Consider the following 19201-nt stretch of genomic DNA (forward strand, 5'->3'; position numbering starts at 1 on the left):
TGAGGTGAGACGCTGCATTATCACCTGTGTACTATTCACGGTTTGTTGAACAATCTTAAAAAAGCCAACAATAAAAACGTATCGTGTCCCTTTAAATGGTTGACGTCACTTCGCACCGCCGGACCGGAAGGAAGTGGGTGTTAGCTGACTGAAGTTAGCGAGAGACAACTACGAAGTCTGCTGTGGGTTCTATGGTAAGTATATCATTGTCTTGCCATTTAATAATTAAACGCGATGCTACCGCTATGATGAGAAAGGTACAGTCATGGCCAGCTCCAAGTCATATTATAGTTGTTGTTAACTTTGGTCAGAACTCAGCAAGCTAGCTCATTAGCCGAGGTAGCTAAAAATCAAATTAGTGTTCACTAGATTAAAGGGGCACGCCTCACTATAATACGGGTTAAATGCCTCGAAAAGGCCTACAACCATAATTTAACATGTATGTGCTCATTACAAAACGTATTTTGTCGTAGTTACTCAAAACTAATGTCGTGCGTGAAAAGTAAAGAAGGCCGTTTTTTAATCTATTGAAATAATATAAAATGGAGGAAAGAGTCCAGAAAAACTTTCGTGTGTTTCACTGTTGTGCCATGAAGAAGATCACACCCTTTATTATGGTCGTTTTACGAGTTTGTTTACTCTAGTTACGCTAGTAGATATAAAATATTCAGAAGTTGGCTGCTTCATTTTATGATGCTTCTGATTGTATGAGAAGCATCTCGGTAATGTCAGATCCAAGTGATTTGGATCTTAATGTCCTCAAGTCATGTAACTTAATACACAAACAATCAACTGATTTTACAAGATCTCGAGAAGAAGCCTGATCTCCAACCTGATCTGATTAAAATCTCCATCGTTGTCCAAAAACTCCAAAAACTCTTAAACTCGCCCAAAAGTTCTTACCCTGGTTAACACAACCTTAACTTTAAAAAAAAAACAACAACAAAAAAACCAACAATGTTGATGATGAAGATCGATCCTAAATACCAAAAGTTGACCAGTGTGATCGAAATGTGACTTTGTGTGTTTTATTGTGTTTTTCCAGGAAGAGATGTCAGGAGAGAGTGTGGTGAGCTCGGCAGTGCCGGCAGCTACTACCCGGACTACGTCCTTCAAAGGCTCTAGCCCCAGCTCTAAATATGTTAAGTTAAATGTGGGTGGAGCCCTGTACTACACTACGATGCAGACACTAACCAAGCAGGACACCATGCTTAAAGCCATGTTCAGTGGTAGGATGGAGGTCCTCACAGATAGTGAAGGTGAGCTGCGTCTGAAAATTTAGAAATTGTTAGCTTACCTTGATCTCTTGCTCAACAGTGTTTCACCGTTTCTTATCTGTAGGATGGATCCTGATTGATCGCTGTGGGAAACATTTTGGAACAATCCTCAACTACCTTCGAGATGGCGCAGTCCCACTCCCAGACAGCCGTCGGGAAACCGAGGAGCTTCTCGCTGAAGCAAAGTATTACCTTGTCCAAGGCCTAGCTGATGAATGTACAGCGGCCTTGCAGGTACAGTTCTCTGATAGTAAAATTAGAAAAGGAAACATACAACATACAAAACTACAAGTGAACAATCTAATACTTATTGTTCTTTTGAGAGAGATAATCTCTATACACAAATCAATATAGATCACAGTTTAAAAAATGTTTTTAACACGTGATAACTACAATAGTAGTAATAGTTTGTGAACAGTATTTCTTAAACCTGACTGAAATCATTCTGACTACAGATTCCAACTTAATTGTTAACATCCCTCAAAACGCTGTGCAGCCGCGCAATGAGGTTGGCCCAAGTGTAAGCTAAATCCAAAACATGACGGAAACCAGAGCCTGGGAGAGTATCATCAGGCCTGAACACAGATAGGATTTAAAAAGTATAACGACAGAGAAGAACTGCACATAAGCAAAGACATGTGAAAAATGTGAAACTAGAAGTAAAATATTGTGTAAATACCACAATGACCAATGACCACATTAGTTTCAGGAAAAACTCTGTATAACCAAGCAAACTACTTTCAAAACCAAAACATCTCTAAATTAATTGATATTGAACCCAGCAGAAAAGGAACTTGTGGATCTGAATCTAACTGATTCAGGAAATTGTCAGTGATAATTTTTCATGTCATTATTTTTAAGTACTGAGTGTGGACGCTTTCTAATATATATAAAAAATAAATTTGTTCCAGAACAAAGAAACGTATGAACCCCTTTGTAAAGTGCCTCTGATGACATCATCAAAGGAAGAACAGAGGCTTATCGCTACCTCGAATAAGGTATGTTATGTTTTTAATATAATGTGCTGAATTACTTTAAAGGATATTGCTCATTTGGACAACTTCTCTTGTTTCCACAGCCTACTGTCAAACTGCTGTATAACAGAAGCAACAACAAATATTCATATACCAGGTGAGTCTTCTTCACCTGATGACAGGATCTGTCTATATTAAAGTCTGTTTGAAGAAGGCACTCATGAAATTGTGCAAGCTGACCTGATACATGTAACTTCTTATCTCCTCCTCAGCAATTCTGATGACAACATGCTAAAAAATATTGAGCTATTCGACAAGCTGTCCCTGCGGTTCAATGGTCGAGTCCTCTTCATCAAAGATGTGATTGGGGATGAGATCTGTTGTTGGTCATTTTATGGCCAGGGGCGTAAGATTGCGGAAGTGTGTTGCACTTCCATTGTTTACGCCACAGAAAAGAAGCAGACAAAGGTAAATGTTCACTGTGTACATGTCCACTCTTTCAACGTAAGCATATTATAGTGTGTTTTTAAATATCTCTCCGTCTCTTGTGGTTTTCTCCTAGGTTGAGTTCCCCGAGGCTCGAATCTATGAAGAGACCCTCAACATACTTCTGTATGAGTCCCATGATGGTCGGGGTCCTGACAATGCTCTTCTGGAGGCCACAGGGGGCGCTGCTGGGCGGTCTAATCATCTGGACGAAGACGAGGAGCGAGAACGGATCGAGAGAGTTCGAAGGATTCATGTCAAACGTCCTGACGACCGCACACACCACCACCAGTGACTTTGCTCCCGTGACCCGTCGACCTGTGTCTCTCACCCGGATAGTCTTTGCACCACGTTTGTGCCTTACAACACCCAGCGCCCTCTTACTTCCCTACTTCCCCTCTTATTTTTACCAGCTTTCTCCAGGAGATTATCGTGAGATGAGTGTTATTCAACAGCGTGTAGTGGTGGAGTTTTGTTTGTGTTTGTGTGTTTTTTTGTGTTGTCTTCATTGTTGTGTGGTGAGACTGTAGTGTGTTAACTGTTTGTTATCCATGATGACTCCTTTCACTGTTTTCTGCTACTGTGCAGAAACTTTTAGACATGGGTGTTTGCATTCAGAACTGGCGGTGACCACACGTTCACCGAAGTGCGTAGGAAAGAAAAGAACAGTGTGTTGACAGTGTAAATCTGTTATTGGAGGTCCTAACTATATTACATCCAGGAACTATATTGATGCAAGCAGCTAAAATTATTGTACATAACTTTGCTTATCTTTTCCATGGCTCCGACGGGTCCACTGTAACGTCACCAGTGGATGAACCAGGTGTTGTACACAATGGGGCCACGTGGTGGCACTGTTTTACTCTTAGAAGATCTTACCAGGGCTATTTTGTAGCCTGCTGATATTAGTAGTTAAACCTTTTTTGAGAATTTAATAAGATTTTTATACAGTTAAACTATCACAGATGGATGTGGCATTTCACTGTAGTGTGTCAGCCATGTTTAGTTTTAACACTGATGCAGTTTTCCCTCATTCCACGGAACAAATCATTATTTTCAGTGAAGGGAACTTGAGCTGCGACCCGAGGTGTTAAATGTACTGGGCTGATTGAATGGTGGATGCCGAGGTTGAAGTGAATGACTGTAACCAGAGATCTCGCTGGCAGGAAGGGAACCCTGTCTACAAGGTTTTAATAGGGAGACAAATTAGACCTGTCCCTCCTCACTGCATTCATTTGAGAATGTACTGTTTGCACACTATAGGGTTTGAGTTGAAATATGTCTAACAATCACAAGTACTTGTAGGGCTGTTGTACAGAAGTGAACACAAACGTATGTTTTATATTTATACATACTTTATCACAAATAAATTTCTACAGACATTTCATTCGTTCGGTTTTTAATTCGCACCTTCCCACAATCGGTGAGCGTACAAAATTATGATACATATGGCTTCATTGGTCATGAATAAGAGTTGCGTATTCTCTGAAGCAGTTTGTATAATGTGGAGTGTTTGTGGATTTCAGTGATAAATTTTCAGATTTGCAAAAGCCTTGGTTTTGAATTGGAAGTGCTCAAATCGGCCAAGGCAAGCCCTGGATTCAGCCCGGTAAGATTAAAGACGAGCCTTAGTTGGAGTCCTATGAATTGTGCATAGATGAAAAATGTGTTTCCTTCCAACAGGGTTCAGTAAGTGCAGTTGCCCCTGGTCAGGTGTGGATCCTGTAGACATGTTGAGCCTCTCCTGAGGGGTCTCCTGATGAAATATGCAGGGGCTTCTTGTGTGTCTCAGCCTGAGCTCTTACCGGACTCTGGCACGAGTGGCAACCTGCAGCGGCAAAAAAAAATAAGATTCCCATCCTATTTCTTTGTATGCAGATACATTTTAGACTGGAGCGATCGGGTTATTCATCACAGCATAATTATTAATCATCAACTCACCACCATGAGGTGTCCATTCTTGGCCTTGTACACCATGGGCTCCTGCCCTGTGCTCAAATCCACTGCACTCTCTTTCCCTGACTGGATTTCAATCTTGATGCTAAGATTTAATGCAAACACACAACACGTTAGATGAGTGTGTGCGTCAAACAGATCCCCTTAAAATGTTAAACTCACCTGCCCTGAACCACTTTGATTGCACTTTGTTTGTTAGCAATGACGCTGAGTTTGGTCAAAAACTCAAACAAGTGGTCACACTGCATTACCAGATCCCCCTGAAACAACAAAGGTACAATACAACAAAACGAGAGGGACTTACATCTTAGAATTCACCTAAGACTCTCTTAAGACATTTCTGCATAAATCAGCCGTATGACTCAACCTCCCTCCTTATCTCATTACATTTGCACGAATATAACGTCAAACAGTTTAATGTGGGTTTAATTTGTTGCGCCAGAACGTAATTTTATCTACACCACAAGCTGAAATAAGATATTGCTGTGCCACAAGCTCAAACATTTGCTACATTTTATTATTGCTATGTCTAAATACCTTTTGTTTGGGGTCTTCGCATGTAATGTGGAATACAATGATGCTGTCAGTCAAATTGCTCACCGAAATCCCTGCAAAGAGTTAAACAACAGCACACATAGTCCAATATGAAAACGTCCCAAATGGCCTTTAATATATATTAATACATATATATATTATCCTATCAGTCCGACCTTTAAGAGAAGTGTACAGCACTCTCTGTTTGATCTTGGTTTCTTCTATCAAATAGGCTGCTGTCTGGGTGAGGATGAGCTGTCTCGGCCTCGGTTTGAATCCATTCCTGTCGTATTTGATCACGGGGACGCTGTACTGCAGAAACAAAGAATGCAACACGGTGAGCTGTGCTTGTTGTGAGCTATACATGTGGGCCCCATAATGACACTTTACTACCTTGATGTGCTCATTGCGGATCATCTGAAGCACCCTCATGTTTATGTCTTGTTCACCTAGAAATATTGAGTTGAAGTTATTGTTGTGTTATAAATGAGAATGACACTTAATGAATGTATCTGATACCTACTGATTCTAGTGTCCACAAAAGGCTGAGCGACACTCTGCGGATAACTTTCCTTTTTGCCCTTGAAGATGGCGCTGGTGACGGCTTTCAGTTGAATCTGAGGGGACAATATTTGATGAAAATTGTAACAAACAGCACGACGGCTCAGTCTGGAATAACGAGTATATAATGAGTCCTACCTGCGCTTTCTTCTGCGGTGTGATCCCTCTGACATATTTCCTCACCATAAGACGGTAGTGAATCTTACGCAGTAACTCTGACGTCTAAAAAAGAACAAAATCATGCGCATAGTTGAAATCAAACATGCATTCAATCATTTTGTTGCAGTGTCGTTAATAACTGATTGTACCTCTTTCACCACCGCTGGTGGAGTTAGCCAGGTGGTTTTATCCAGAACGGTCTTTGGCAGGTTGTTCTTGAGCCTGTTCAAGTAGCTTTGTCTCACGAAGGCCAGGTACTCTGAGTTATCGGTGCTTTTTGCTTCTCCTCTGGTCATGTAACCTTTGATAAATCTGGTTGTGAAATATTAAATCAGTAAAGTGTAACCGTGAGAGTAACGGTGCAGCTAAAGACTTCCGTCTTCTTTCTTACTTCTTGATGACTTTTACAGCCCAGGCTCTCTTCTCTCGCTCCTTCCTAGCCTGCACCCCTCTCCAACAAGTTTCAATCTTAGTGGCTGTGGATATAAAAAAAAAAGTATACGACATGCAGCGTCATTTTTCATTACTCTAATAAAAAGCACTGTATTAATGGTCCTGGGTTGTATCATTTGTTTACCCGCTTCTTTCTGTTTTTTGAACTCTCCCTTTGCCTTGTATCCTTTGTATTTGGCCTGGAGTCGAGTTGCTGCATAATCAAAGCATAATATTAAATCACTGCACAGCGTGTGGTGACTGAAGTGTTTTATTATCTGACTCCCACTCACCCAGTTCATGTTTGCACTTCTCAAACGCATCCTCCGTGGCGTACAGCGTCCTGGGGTGACGGATGAATATTTTGGTTCTGTAAATCACAAAGTACTATTATTTTTTTATTGTCACTGGCACAAAAGGCATTAGCTGAGCTCGTTCAGAGAGCTGTCCTCACCGTCCCATTTTGTACTCATCTGGCAGGTAGCCCAGATGTTGAACCAGCACTTCCACTCCATCAGCAGGCAGACCTCTCCAGTGTGGCCAGGTGGCCGGGCACAGAGGTTTATATCTGAAAGAGGACAAGCAACCCAGGCGGTATGATTTGAATGAACAGTTCAACGAGAGTAGAAAATAAAATTTAGAAATCATAAAAAAAAACGATCAACCACATCATTACAACCTCCGACAGGTGAAGTAACTTATATTCACCATCTTGTGACAAAACAATGTTCTCTTGGGAAACATTTGGGTCTGGCATTAATGTGGATGTTACTTAGACATGTACGACCCTCTTAGAGGAGACCAGACTCCCCCCACCCCATAGCAATGACACTCCTTGATGGCAGCAGCCACTCCCAGCAGGATGCAGCCTGACACACACACAAAACAGTCCAGAAACAACTCAAAAAACATTTTAAAACAGCACAAGGTGTTGACCTGGCCACCAAATTCACTATATCACAAACTGATCAAGTATCTGCGGGATGCACTGGAACAAGTCTGATCCATAGAGACATGTCCCCTCCCCTCAACCAAATAGTCCCCCTCTAATGACATTACGTTGCCAGACACCACAGGACACCCCAGACCTACACAATATTAGGAATGTGGTCATAATGTTATGCTTGATCGATGTATACTATCATAGAAATACCTCTTCAGGAAAACATCATATTTGCGTCTGTAAGCGAAACCAGCTCGTCTGACTCTGAGGTGCTCCATCAGGCCCAGGTACTTCACCTGGTGCCTGATCAGTGCTTCATCAAACTGACCTGCGATTGTGCGACAGACGCAGGCGTCGTTTAGTCACATTCAAACATCTCCATCTCGTTAACCTTCTGTCCATTAGCGTGCGTACCTGGCTGCTTGGACTCATTCGATTTTAGGCAGCGTATATACCAGGCCTCCTTAGCCATGAGGATCTCTGTCAGCTTCAGGAGGCTGCTCTTAAACTGAGTCGCCACCTACAGACACAGCATGAGGGTCATAATCCCCAACAGGTCACCTGTCGGATACATATGGCTTGATGGTGACACAGTCACACGCACAGATAAAACTCTGGAAGAACTTACTGTTGCTGGTCTTCTCTTACTGTCTTGAACCATGGTGGAGAAGCACTCTCTGACTATGGCATTTTTAGACTGACACATGAGCTATGAGAAGGTGGGCATCTATACATTAACACACAATAACTCTCCTCAAATAGTTAGAATTTGTCTCAAGTGATATTGACACTTACATCTTTTAGGTTTCTGTACAACAGGTCATTATTTTTGTCCAGGAAACCTAAAGTGTCACAAAAAAATAAATAAATGAATAAAATCAACTCAGTGTCACAGATTTGTCAGTTTCAAATAAAAACTTATTTGAGTAACAGGGCCTGAGACTGTGGTTCCTTTTACCCACGACACAGTAGGTGACCTCCCCGGCATAATGCAAGAGACGGAAATCTCCCCTCTCCAGAGTCTTACGTGTCATTTTGTCAGCCAGTTTGTGCCTGCAGTCAAAGAGGTGGAGAGAGACAGGGGGATGAAGAGTGAGAGGCTTTATGGATGAGCTCTAATCCTCCGTCTCTGTCGACTCGCTCACAGGACACTGGTAGCAGGAGCAGTGGTGAAAGCAGGCGGTGTCGTAAAGCTTTTAGCTGCACAGTATCATTTAGTCGGACGGCATATTTAATTGGATCAACGTCTTAATTACAAAATGTGGGAATAATAATGATCTTGAAAGGCACATGTGATTAATTGACAAATTACTACTAAAATTTTTAAACATGTTACTTTAAAAAAAATAAATAATAATCTTTCTGTGTGATTTAAGGATTTAACTCACGTGACAAAATGGGGGTGATTCCCCATCTTTTCCTCCAGTCTCTCCAGGAAAGTGAGATCTGTGGCCTCTCCTGGCCTGAGGCATTCCTCGTCCTGCAGTATCGTATCGTAAGCATGTGATAAATCATAAGCACTATTAATGGGTTTTTGTTCTTAATAAATGGATGTCCCTATGCATACACACCAGTATCGATATGATTCCTCTGTGTTTCTCCTCAACCAAGTCACAGATGATCTTGTTGTTGAAGAACTGAACCGGCTCCCACTGGAGAAAAAGGTTACGTGAGTTAAACAGCCAGCGATTTGTCATTTCCACCCAGGTTTATTTGGGGTTACCTCAATATCCTCTGCTTCGTATTCCTCCTGCTCAGCTTTGAGTGTGAGCTGGATAAAAAGCTGCTGCAGCTTCTCGTTGCAGTAGTTTATACAGAACTGCTCAAAACTGAAGGAAAGAGTCAAGACAAATGCACTCATTTTAATATAGTAGCCAATAAGGGGATTCAGACACCCTTAATAAAAGCAGTGTGAGGGTATAAGAATTTTATATTGCCACCCACCTGTTTACATAGAAAACCTCAAATCCATATATATCCAAAAGCCCTATAACTGTCTTAGGTGAAGGGTCCTAAAAGCAAACAAACAAACAAAAACAGTAGTTACACATCTTCACAGCCTGGAAGCAGTCATATGTCACTTCTGTACTCACCATGTTCTCCATGGACTCGTTGATCCTGTTGACGAGCCAGGTGAAAGTCAGTCCGTAGATGGCTTTGGCCAGGGCGTCTCTCGCATAGATGGCGTGATCAACTGTGAATGGGCTGAGGACCTTTAACAACAGAACGCAAATTTTAAACAGAAATAGAAAGAAATGGAAAATAATTGTTATTTCAGCTATGGTTTGACATGCGTGAACCTGTTCTTTTTTGGCTTCAATCTTCCTGAATGTGAGTCCCTCATGGAGCCTGTGAGCATCCACACCTAGTAGCTGCAAAGAAAGAGAACATGAGGTGACATGTGATAACATGATAGCTAAAGAAAGAAAATACAATAATAATAGTAATAGATTTCTTACATTGGAGACCCAGTCCAGCTCTCCGTTGTTATTCAGATGGGCATGGCCTTTACTGTCAGAGTCAAACTGAAAGTTCCCCAGGTGGAGAACACTTGCAACAACCTCAAGCAAGTGCTGCAGAGAATTATCATTTGAGTATTACTGCAAACCTTGCAAGCAAGAATTATTGGTGTAAATCAGGGCATCTGCAATGGCGTGCAACTCACATTTGTGTTAATCTCATCAAAGTTGATGACTTGCAGTGCATTTTTGACTGTTTTCCAGTCATTTCTGTCATTAATGGAAGACACAATGGCACACTCCCCCTGCAAGAAACAATACACACACACAAAAAGCAAATCACCTCTGCTACTTCCTTTTGATTTTTTTTTTCTTTTTATTTTTTTTTTACTTGAAATAATATGACCAAGCAGCTCGTGCCTTTCTGGGTGGAGTTTGCATGTTCTCCCTGTGTTCGCGTGGGTTCTCTCCGGGTACTCAGGCTTCCTCCCACCTCCAAAGACGTGCTCGTTAGGCTAATTGGTGACTCTAAATTGACCCTAGGTGTGAGTGTGACAGTGAATGGTTGTTTGTCTCTGTGTTAGCCCTGTGATAGGCTGGCGACCTGTCCAGGGTGTACCCTGCCTATCGCCCGATGCCAGCTGGGATAGGCTCCAGCAACCCCCCGCGACCCTGAGGACCCCGCGGAAGATGAGATGAGATGAGATGAATATGACCAAGTTCTACATACTTGCGTTAGATAGTTGTAATGCTGGCAGTCTCTCTCCAACCCCAGCCGGCGCAGCAAGTCATCTGTTCCTCCCTCCACCAGCTGATAGAAGATGTGGAAGTTTCTCTCCCCGTGATTCTGATGCACAACCCTCGACTTCTCCAGCAGGTAGTTCAGGATGTGTCCTCCGACTGCATCCCCCTATGGGCATCATGATCCTAAAGACAGCAGCTCTACAACTTGCAGAAAAAACATGGTCCTATGGTCCAGTGACCAGATTTAAAACTTGTAGGATCTCCTTTTTAGATGCTATCGTTTCAGTCCTAAGGAGAAGATTTTCCTTTATTCCCCATATATTTTATTCTTGCTTCCTCTATGCTGACACCTTCCGTTTCTTCCATGAAGTACCTGGACTCTTTCTAAAGGCCTGCCTTTAAAGTATATCTGCGTATCTGCTCTCTGATCCTTACCTGGCTGTCAAACTGAATGTCCATGTACTTCCCAAACCGACTTGAGTTGTCATTTTTCAGCGTTTTGGCGTTGCCGAAAGCCTGAAGGAAAAGCAAAATAATAATTGTTAGCGAGGCCAGCTTTTTGGTACGTGATCATGCTGACATAATGTTACGTAGCCAGCAGACCTCCAGGACAGGGTTGGACATGAGCATTTTGTCTCTGACGTTGTTCAGCAGAGTGGTGCTCGGACAGCTGACGGCGTAGTACTGCAGGATCTTCTTGGAGGCCTCCGTTTTCCCCGCTCCACTCTCACCAGAGATGAGGATGAAGTGATTGTTGAACTCCGTCAGCATGGTGTGGTAGGCGTTATCTGCCAGGGCGTAGCTGTGGGGATGCAGAGCGGTCGTAATGTCTCACTGGAAAACTGCGATGAGGTGGAGTTACATCGGATTTGAGTCGCAGACGCATACATAGCAATATTCAAAGAGATAAACTCACATGTGTGGTGGGAGTTCGAAAAAGTTGACACCCATGTAGGTTTCCATTTGTTTCGCGTTGTATATGTCAAGCTCTTTATAGGGGTTGACGGACACTAATAATGTGCCAATGTAAGTCTAAAAGAAGGAGTAAAGGTGATTATGTCTATTTTAAAAATGCACAGCGTGGTTTGAAAATCTTTTCCCAGACTCACATAGATGAGATCCTTGCTGAAGCGCTTTTTCAGGTTGTTGAGAAAGGCAGCTTCCGTGGTTTCATCCAGAAGGACAAAGTCCTGGATTCCCACCCGATCCCTGGCAGTCAGGGCGCCCTCCATGTCTAGCTGACCCTGTGCAGCAAGTGGTATCAACAACATGGGAGCAAAATGCACACCCTCATTTGTTATTTAGATAAATCCTGCAGATTAGAGGAAGCAAACTCTATCCGAGTAACAATAAAAAAGTGCAAAATTTTTGCATGCATGACAATAATATTCGAAATTTCCACTCATGTATTTTGACAACTGCAGCTAGATGAATGAATGTGTGATTAAATGGCTCCGTGGGGGATGACGGCATTGGAAACAGCACCAGAAAAAGCACAAACATGGTGTCTGTTAGTTGTATTGAAGCGAGAGGTCTAGAGGTGCTGTGTGTCTTTGAAGCAAAGGTCTGTGATTGTGCAGATGAACAGACAGAAGATAATGATCGCTACACAGCACACAAGGACCTTGGCTGTCAGCCCATAGTTCACTTGGGCCGGCGCACCAACCAAACACAACACACTGTGCAAATGGACTTGGGGAGGCCAAAACAGCGGCACATTTAAGAAGCATAGTGGGAAAAATTCCACCAGTCTGTTTTGCATTCGCAGCACCAACACTTAGACCAAAGGTTTTCACAGCTTTTGTTGGTTTTGTATTTTCTCCTCTCTCCTTTGGAAGTAGAAGTCCTTTGATTCTCAATTCTCTCTGTAAAAACATTAAAAAAGATAATCCATTGGATCTAATTGACACAAAGCCCTCCTTCCCCCCTCCTCCCCTGCCTCTATCCTCCGCCTATGGCCCTCATTTCTTCTGAGAAAGGCCAAGTGTTTTTGTCCTGTAAATACCACGGAGCAGAGACAAAAAAGACGTCTTTAAAATGCAGTCTACAATCCATTACACATATTCCCCCTGCATATCCATTCAGTAATTATTCATTAGAAAACATTTAACGTCACAGTGAATTTCACACTAGGCAGTCGAAACACAATGGAGGAGATTTGGCCTATTTTGGGGTGAGGAGTTGGGGAGGGGTTTAGCTGTACAGAGGAAGGGTGAAGGCGAAGGAGGGGGAGCAGTATTTGTCTGATCTGAGAACCTCTGAAACGGGGCCGTCTTGAGACAACGGGACAGACTAAATAGTGCAGTAACGGTCTATGCCCCGCTGCTTGCTGTGACACTCATTTAGTGTGCTTTAGTGTGCCCCGAGGGCAAACAATAGAGGCTTGTTCTTAGCAATCCTGTGCTGTAATTTGGACTTCATTACTTTGCTCATACAGGGCCCCATGGAAGGATAGAGGAGGCTAGTCAGATGAGAGTGTTTTTTTTTTTTTCCACCTGTCAGCCCCGCACCCCCAGTGCTCTCACCCTTCTCCTCAACAATACCCCTCACCCCGTGTCCCCACCAATAACCCTCACCCGACCCCCTTCCCATAGCGCCCTCCTCCCACCCACCCACTTTAAGCCAATGAGACAGGTGAACAATATCATTGAAGAAACCCCTTTTTGGACGTCAGAATCAATCTGGCGATGTGATGGTAGCGGTGCTGTTGTGGGGTATCTGTGACACCCCCTTCCTTCATGGGAACAAACTTCTCTCGGGGCAGCACAAGCAGACAATGTGCTGGGACAGCGTGACTTAGGGATCTGCCATACAGTATTACAAGTAATAACATGAACAGATAAGCTCCTGTCAAGAGAAGGATGAATGAATTCAGCAGGGATAATAATGCTAATGTTCTAGGTTTTCTGACTAAATCTAAAGGCTGGCTGTGTCCATCCAGGTTTTCCTTTGGTGTCCCGCGGGTATTTCTTTTTAAGAAAGCTGTCTGCAGCAAGCAGAAGTGTTTCTAATGACACTGTGCTAAAAAAAAAAAAGGCCGAACACTGAATGGGCGTTCTCAGCTCAGGAGGACAAGAGAGCCTAAGCTGAAGGATGCACCTTCCTATTGAAAGAGCTCTCCTCATGCATGGGTTATTTGTAGTCTTATATATCCAACAAGCCAAATGAACTAGATTGTAAGTCCAGTAATAATTAAACAAAAGGCGGCCCAATCTGGTGCGCGGCGGAAAGACTGATTATGTAATGAATCCTCAAAGCCGCTGTGAGATCAGGTAAATTGCCCCGCTACCTCAGCGCACAACCAATTGTATTTTAATTAAGAGATGGTCGCTCATCCTGGTCTAGAGTGTCAGTGTTGCTGGAGACAGAGTGACCTCATCTTTGCGAGAAGTGCAGGTACTTTCAGACCAAGGAGGGAGGGGAAGCAGCCGCTGAGACGTTTCACGTAGCAGTATTTAACTGTCTCACACATGAGCCCCCATAAAACGTGAAGTGAAGTTTTTGTGTGGATTGAACTAATTAGATAACAAATGTTAATTGCTAGAGTTGTTACTTGGCTTGATTTGTTTCCCTTCTCTGGAAGGCTCCCAAGTGATTCAAAATGCTACAGTGGGTTTTGGAGGCTGACACCCTCTGTACATTTAAGAGTAGGCTTCAAACTTTTTTTTTTTTCTTCGATAAAGCTCATTGTTTGGGAATCTGAATCTTCCCTTAGATGTGCTGCTATAGGCCTAGGCTGCTGGGGGACTTCTCACGATGCACTGAGCACCTGTTCTCTACTTTCTTCTCTCACTCTATCCATGAGCTGCTACCGTGCAACATCTCCACGTCCTAACTCTCTTTTAACCTGCTTATCATACCTCTTACATGCACATATTTTACCAGCTCACTCACCTGTAATAGAACTAGTACTGTCACAGACTTGTTTATTCCTACATGAAGAACTTTATAAGCCCACTGTGTTGCTGCAATGAATATTTTGATTGCTAGCTCCATTCATTCTTTTTTATTCATTATCAATCTCTTGTCTAACATGTATCACCTAGACTTTGTTCTCTTGTTTGTGTCATGTTTATATGCTGCCTGTATGCTTTATTCAGTTCATCTTGTTCCTCCTCCTCTCCTTTTTCTGTGTCTCTAACCAGCCAGTTATTCAGCTTTGTGGGCCTCAGGCTCCAGGATCTTTTCTTGAGAACTTGAATTTACAGAATTGAGCTACATTTATTGGATGCCTTTGTAGCTTCTTGCTTTTAGCTTTAGCTAAGTCTGTACTAAACCATATTTCTGAACTGATGATTAGTCATCTACTTCCACACACCAACAAGAGTCAACCAAGATGGTCCTAGCTTTGGGTGACTTTATGAAAAAGAACTCGAGTCTGAGCATCACTCACAAAACACAAGTTCATTTTGAACCTTCTTCAATCTAAACCATCTGACAGCACCTATGACATCTAAGCAACTGCAAGAGTGATGTAATGCAAAAAAAAAAAAGAAAGAAAGAAAGAAAAAAGAGACAGAGAGAGAGCACACAACAACACAAAAGTAAACTCAAACCTGCATTTTTGAAGCGTTCTGCTGTCAGATGCAGAATATCAGTGAGGAGCCAAGTTGAAATAATGTCCTTCCCTCCAGAGAAGTTAGACAAAAGCAGAGTGTCCTCCTGTGTCTGCTTGCATGGAGGCAATCAGTGAACCACTGGATTCTTAACAGTTAGTTGGCAAAAGTCAAAATTAAACAGTGCTTGTACAAAAAACAAAAGAAGACACATTTGCTCTCCCTCCTGTTGGGTCTCCAAACAAATTCATGCAGCATACTACGGTCGCACAATGTTGGTGATGGTGCGTTGAGGCCAGTTCATGCATATGCTTCTCCACATCATCTTTACCCAGGCTCAAGACACTGTGGGACCTGAGTGCTTAATCATTCATGCCGTGGGAGGTAGGGGGATCTTATTCAGTGCTTACCTGGGTATCTACTGCTCTACTGAGTGTAACATAACAACACAGAAACAAGATCCAAACCAAACCAATCCAACCATCCGCCTTTCTCTCTCGCTTTATTCTCGGTCTGTTCTTCTCCTTTTCTCTCTCTAAGCTCCATTACATCACTGCCAACAGCAAAAAGACCCCAGTCCCATTCTTCCAGCTGGCACAGTCCAGGTCTGGTTACTGATCTTTGATCAGGTGGGTACATTACAGGCTGCTTTTCCTACTCAGAGTAACAATGTTTGTGCAGAGTGGCAAATGTTGTTTCTAGATGCAATTACAGACGCACAGAGGCAATTATCATATTTTGTTGCCTCGGTGATGACAATTATCTGAACGTTTAATTACAGCTTCCATGGGAGCATTTAAATAACGGAAGATTAAGTATTTTAGGGAGATTTAATTTATGCATTATTAAACACAAAGGCTACAGGATGCCTTAAATCTACTTTACAACCGTGTGAGACACAGCGCATGTAACTTAGATAAATAAAGTCTTTACAAATTATCAAACCATGCACAGAAAAAAACACCTACGCATCTGTGCTTGAAATCAGCTTGAAATCAATATGCGCACACTGGCAAAGCCATCATGATGATGTTTAACAGGTAGTACCACCAGCTACCCAAGAGCTACACACATGTACACCTGTAAACACGTGTAAAAATACACCATGGAAAGGCAGAACTGGCCAAAATAAAATAATAATATAATCTATGCAATTGTTTAAAGGAGAGAGATTAGAGCATTTCAATTACTCTATTTAGTTTAAGCCAGTGTGTGTTTCACTGTGGTACAGGAGGAATTCTTTTCCTTAAAAAAAATAGACATGTCAATTATCTGCGACTTGTGATTTGAGACTGGGTGGAAGTAATAATGTGTTTACTCTTGTAACCTGGCAACAGCTGTCAGAAAACACACTCCCTCCAAGGTAACACAGGTGTCTGTTTTCTCCGCTCCAGTGACCTAAATGGGAGAAAAGCTCAGGTTTCGGCCCCAATTTATGAATTGATTAATGTCTTGAAAGCCTCTCCGTCGATTGGCCTTAATGGGCGACCAAGTGGAGTGTTCAACGTATTGAATTATTCACTCTCCACTCCAGAAAAGTTGTCAAGGTTACCTCTGCCGTCACCCCACCTCTCCCCCCTGCGCAACGGCCCGGCAATGCTTGTCCAATCTTAACAAGCTTTGTGCTACCCACTGGGCTCTGATTCAGCACGAGACCCGGCAAATCCAATTACACAGGAGTCAGAGAGGTTGATTTTCCCATTATAGATTCCATGCTGAGAATGAGAGCTGATGATAACACTCACATCACACCACCGCTGCCTCCCCCTCCTCTCTCTTCTCTTCTTATTTTGTTGGCATTTTACCATTCCCCTCCCTTTATTTCTCACTCTCTTCCTATCTAATTCCTCTCTTCCCAAAGACCCTCTTTCTTCCCCCTGTCCTTTTCTTTTGGATCTCTCCTTTCATAGTCCATAATTCAAATTTTTAGGGCAGCGTAACGAACACTGGGCCCTGTCATCATTTAAGTCCCGAAGTGCTGGGTCAGTGAGGTTACTTTATACACCACATTTTTCTGTCTTACTTAAAAAAACGAAAAGATAATATAATTATATCTCCTTTGTAACTGCAACGTGTTGCTCTGTCCTTAATTTTAATGTTCTGCGTCACGCTAAACAATTATCTTAACATAATACTTGCACATCTAGAATGAAATATTTTGTTTTCGTTGGATAACATCTAAAAGGTCACTGCAAAGAAATCCAGACAGCTTGACTTAGTGCCTTCTGGGTGCCATGTTTACGGGACACACCATGTGGCGGCCATGCCACATAAAAAAAAAAAAAAAAAATGAAAGCTCTTTTTGAGATGAGTCTCTTTTATACTCAGTCAGCTATGAAAAAAGAATCGGACTTTTGGTCCATCTTAACCCTTTAGAGCCATGACCTCGCCTCAGACCAGAGTCTTTGGTGTTGACACAGGCCACTCAAGAGGTCAGTACCTTTGACCTCTGTAAGACATCCAGATAGGGCTTTTTCTCTGATCCGTGAGGACAATCGGAAGTTCTGCGGTCACCGTAGAGAAATGTTCTGCCGTGTAGGGGAGAAGAAAATGGTGCGAGGCGACGTGCACGGGCGTTTTTGGTTGACCAGCGTTTCACTGAATATGCTGTCAGTGCAGTTCTGACTGTCCATTGTTCAGCTTGACAGAAACAGATAGGTGATAGTGAAACTCGTGGTTATAAAGTCTGCATGATTCAGATCCGCTGATGCGTAAAACCATGAGCGACAATGAAAATACAGTAAAACAGTAAAATTCAAAACACTACTTAAATAAATCCACGTCAGCAAGAACAAAATAAACTGCACAAGTTACTGTATTATCCTTAATTATCACATCCCCAACTAATTCAAACTGTGGTTGTTGTCGTTTTATTTATTGATCATGTGTTTTTAGTAAAAACAAAAAAAAAAAAAAAAAAATCTTACTCTATTATGTTTTTAGTGACAACAGCTGTGAATTAAACATAATGGAGAAGTTGAAGTAAAAAGCAGCATGGAATTAAAATACTTAACAATGGATAAAAAAAAAATAAACACAAGCAGCTTAAACATTAGAGTAATATATATTTTTTTTACATTCCTTCATCTCAGTCTGATGATACAATAATGATTTAGGAGCATGTTGAGCTGATCCTAATTAAAGCTGATCCTAATTAGTTCAACAAATTACGTTCCAAATGGCACTTGAATAAAGGCAACTGGACTTGTAGGATTTCTTGAAGACATTTCGCCACTCATCCGAGTAGCTGGTGGGAAGTTGAGGTTTAAATAGAAAAACTCTGTGGGTAAACCCCATCAGAAACTTGCTAGACCAGAAAGTCATAGACATTGTTTTTATTTCCCATTTTTCACAATAAAATTCCCTTCCACCAGCAAATTTGCCACCGCTATCGTGAAACCTTAACAAGACATACAGACTGCTTTCTATCTGGAGTTATGGCAACATGGTTCCAATCCCTGTAATTTCTCATTGAACCATTCGGTGATTTGGGTGAACTGATAATTCTGCTTCAGGTTATTGACTGAAACTGAGCTGTACTTGAAGTTGCACTTCACTATTACTGCTATCATATCTTTATTTGAATATATTAACAACCCAATGCTGCTGTTAATTGACCTTCATTTGCCCCATTTGCCCACCAGAACCTACTGGTGGTCTTCTAGTACTGGTTGACCTTTGACAGGGCAACCCCAGGCCTCACAGTCTGGGCACTCTGCTCTGTCCAGGTTTAAGCTTCGGTGGGAAAAACAAAAAAAAACTCTTTGGCAGGACATCGATGCAGCTCCTTGGCTAAGAGCGGCTGACAGCCGCTTCCTCTGTGCGGCCAGAGGGTCACTCTGGGTGACACGTTGTTCCGAGGGACACTGTGTCTCTGCCTGAGGAGGCGATTAGAGGGGTGAGCTGACCTCGTTCTCAGAGGGTCTGGTGAGTTTTGAGTAAACACTTGGTGCAAGACAAAAACACAGGCAACAAACACAGGCCGACCCTCAGGCGGTGATCCCATTGTTTCCCCATTACTCCTGAACAGGCATAAAAAAAGGAGGAGAGTCGTCACTCTGTTATCCTGAGCAGCGGGGAGTCCTCCTGCTCTCGGTGGTACCGAATCTAAATTCATCAC

The 19201-nt window shown here is 42.4% G+C and overlaps 2 protein-coding genes across 2 annotated transcripts; one reads left to right on the top strand and one right to left on the bottom strand.

Moving 5' to 3' along the window:
- Window positions 1-91: 91 nt before the first annotated feature.
- kctd10 (potassium channel tetramerization domain containing 10) lies at window positions 92-4119 on the top strand. Its single transcript, XM_047591967.1, has 7 exons — window positions 92-194; window positions 1046-1259; window positions 1342-1511; window positions 2189-2275; window positions 2356-2408; window positions 2524-2719; window positions 2814-4119. The coding sequence occupies exons 1-7, from the start codon at window positions 192-194 to the stop codon at window positions 3030-3032; spliced, it is 942 nt and encodes a 313-aa protein (XP_047447923.1). The 5' UTR covers window positions 92-191; the 3' UTR covers window positions 3033-4119.
- myo1ha (myosin IHa) lies at window positions 3668-11781 on the bottom strand. Its single transcript, XM_047592006.1, has 31 exons — window positions 11635-11781; window positions 11442-11557; window positions 11129-11327; window positions 10961-11041; window positions 10512-10691; window positions 9988-10086; window positions 9782-9895; window positions 9623-9694; window positions 9416-9535; window positions 9267-9334; window positions 9046-9151; window positions 8894-8974; window positions 8711-8802; window positions 8281-8375; window positions 8118-8164; window positions 7951-8031; window positions 7737-7842; window positions 7533-7650; window positions 6834-6947; window positions 6673-6749; window positions 6525-6593; window positions 6339-6423; window positions 6097-6259; window positions 5927-6010; window positions 5751-5844; window positions 5621-5676; window positions 5404-5539; window positions 5231-5301; window positions 4856-4953; window positions 4679-4778; window positions 3668-4565 (listed from the first exon to the last, which is right to left on the bottom strand). Exons 1-31 carry the CDS (start codon window positions 11755-11757, stop codon window positions 4539-4541), a joined length of 3072 nt encoding a protein of 1023 aa, XP_047447962.1. The 5' UTR covers window positions 11758-11781; the 3' UTR covers window positions 3668-4538.
- Window positions 11782-19201: the final 7420 nt, after the last annotated feature.

This window comes from Mugil cephalus, chromosome 8 (assembly GCF_022458985.1).
Source record: "Mugil cephalus isolate CIBA_MC_2020 chromosome 8, CIBA_Mcephalus_1.1, whole genome shotgun sequence".
NCBI classification, from domain to species: domain Eukaryota; kingdom Metazoa; phylum Chordata; class Actinopteri; order Mugiliformes; family Mugilidae; genus Mugil; species Mugil cephalus.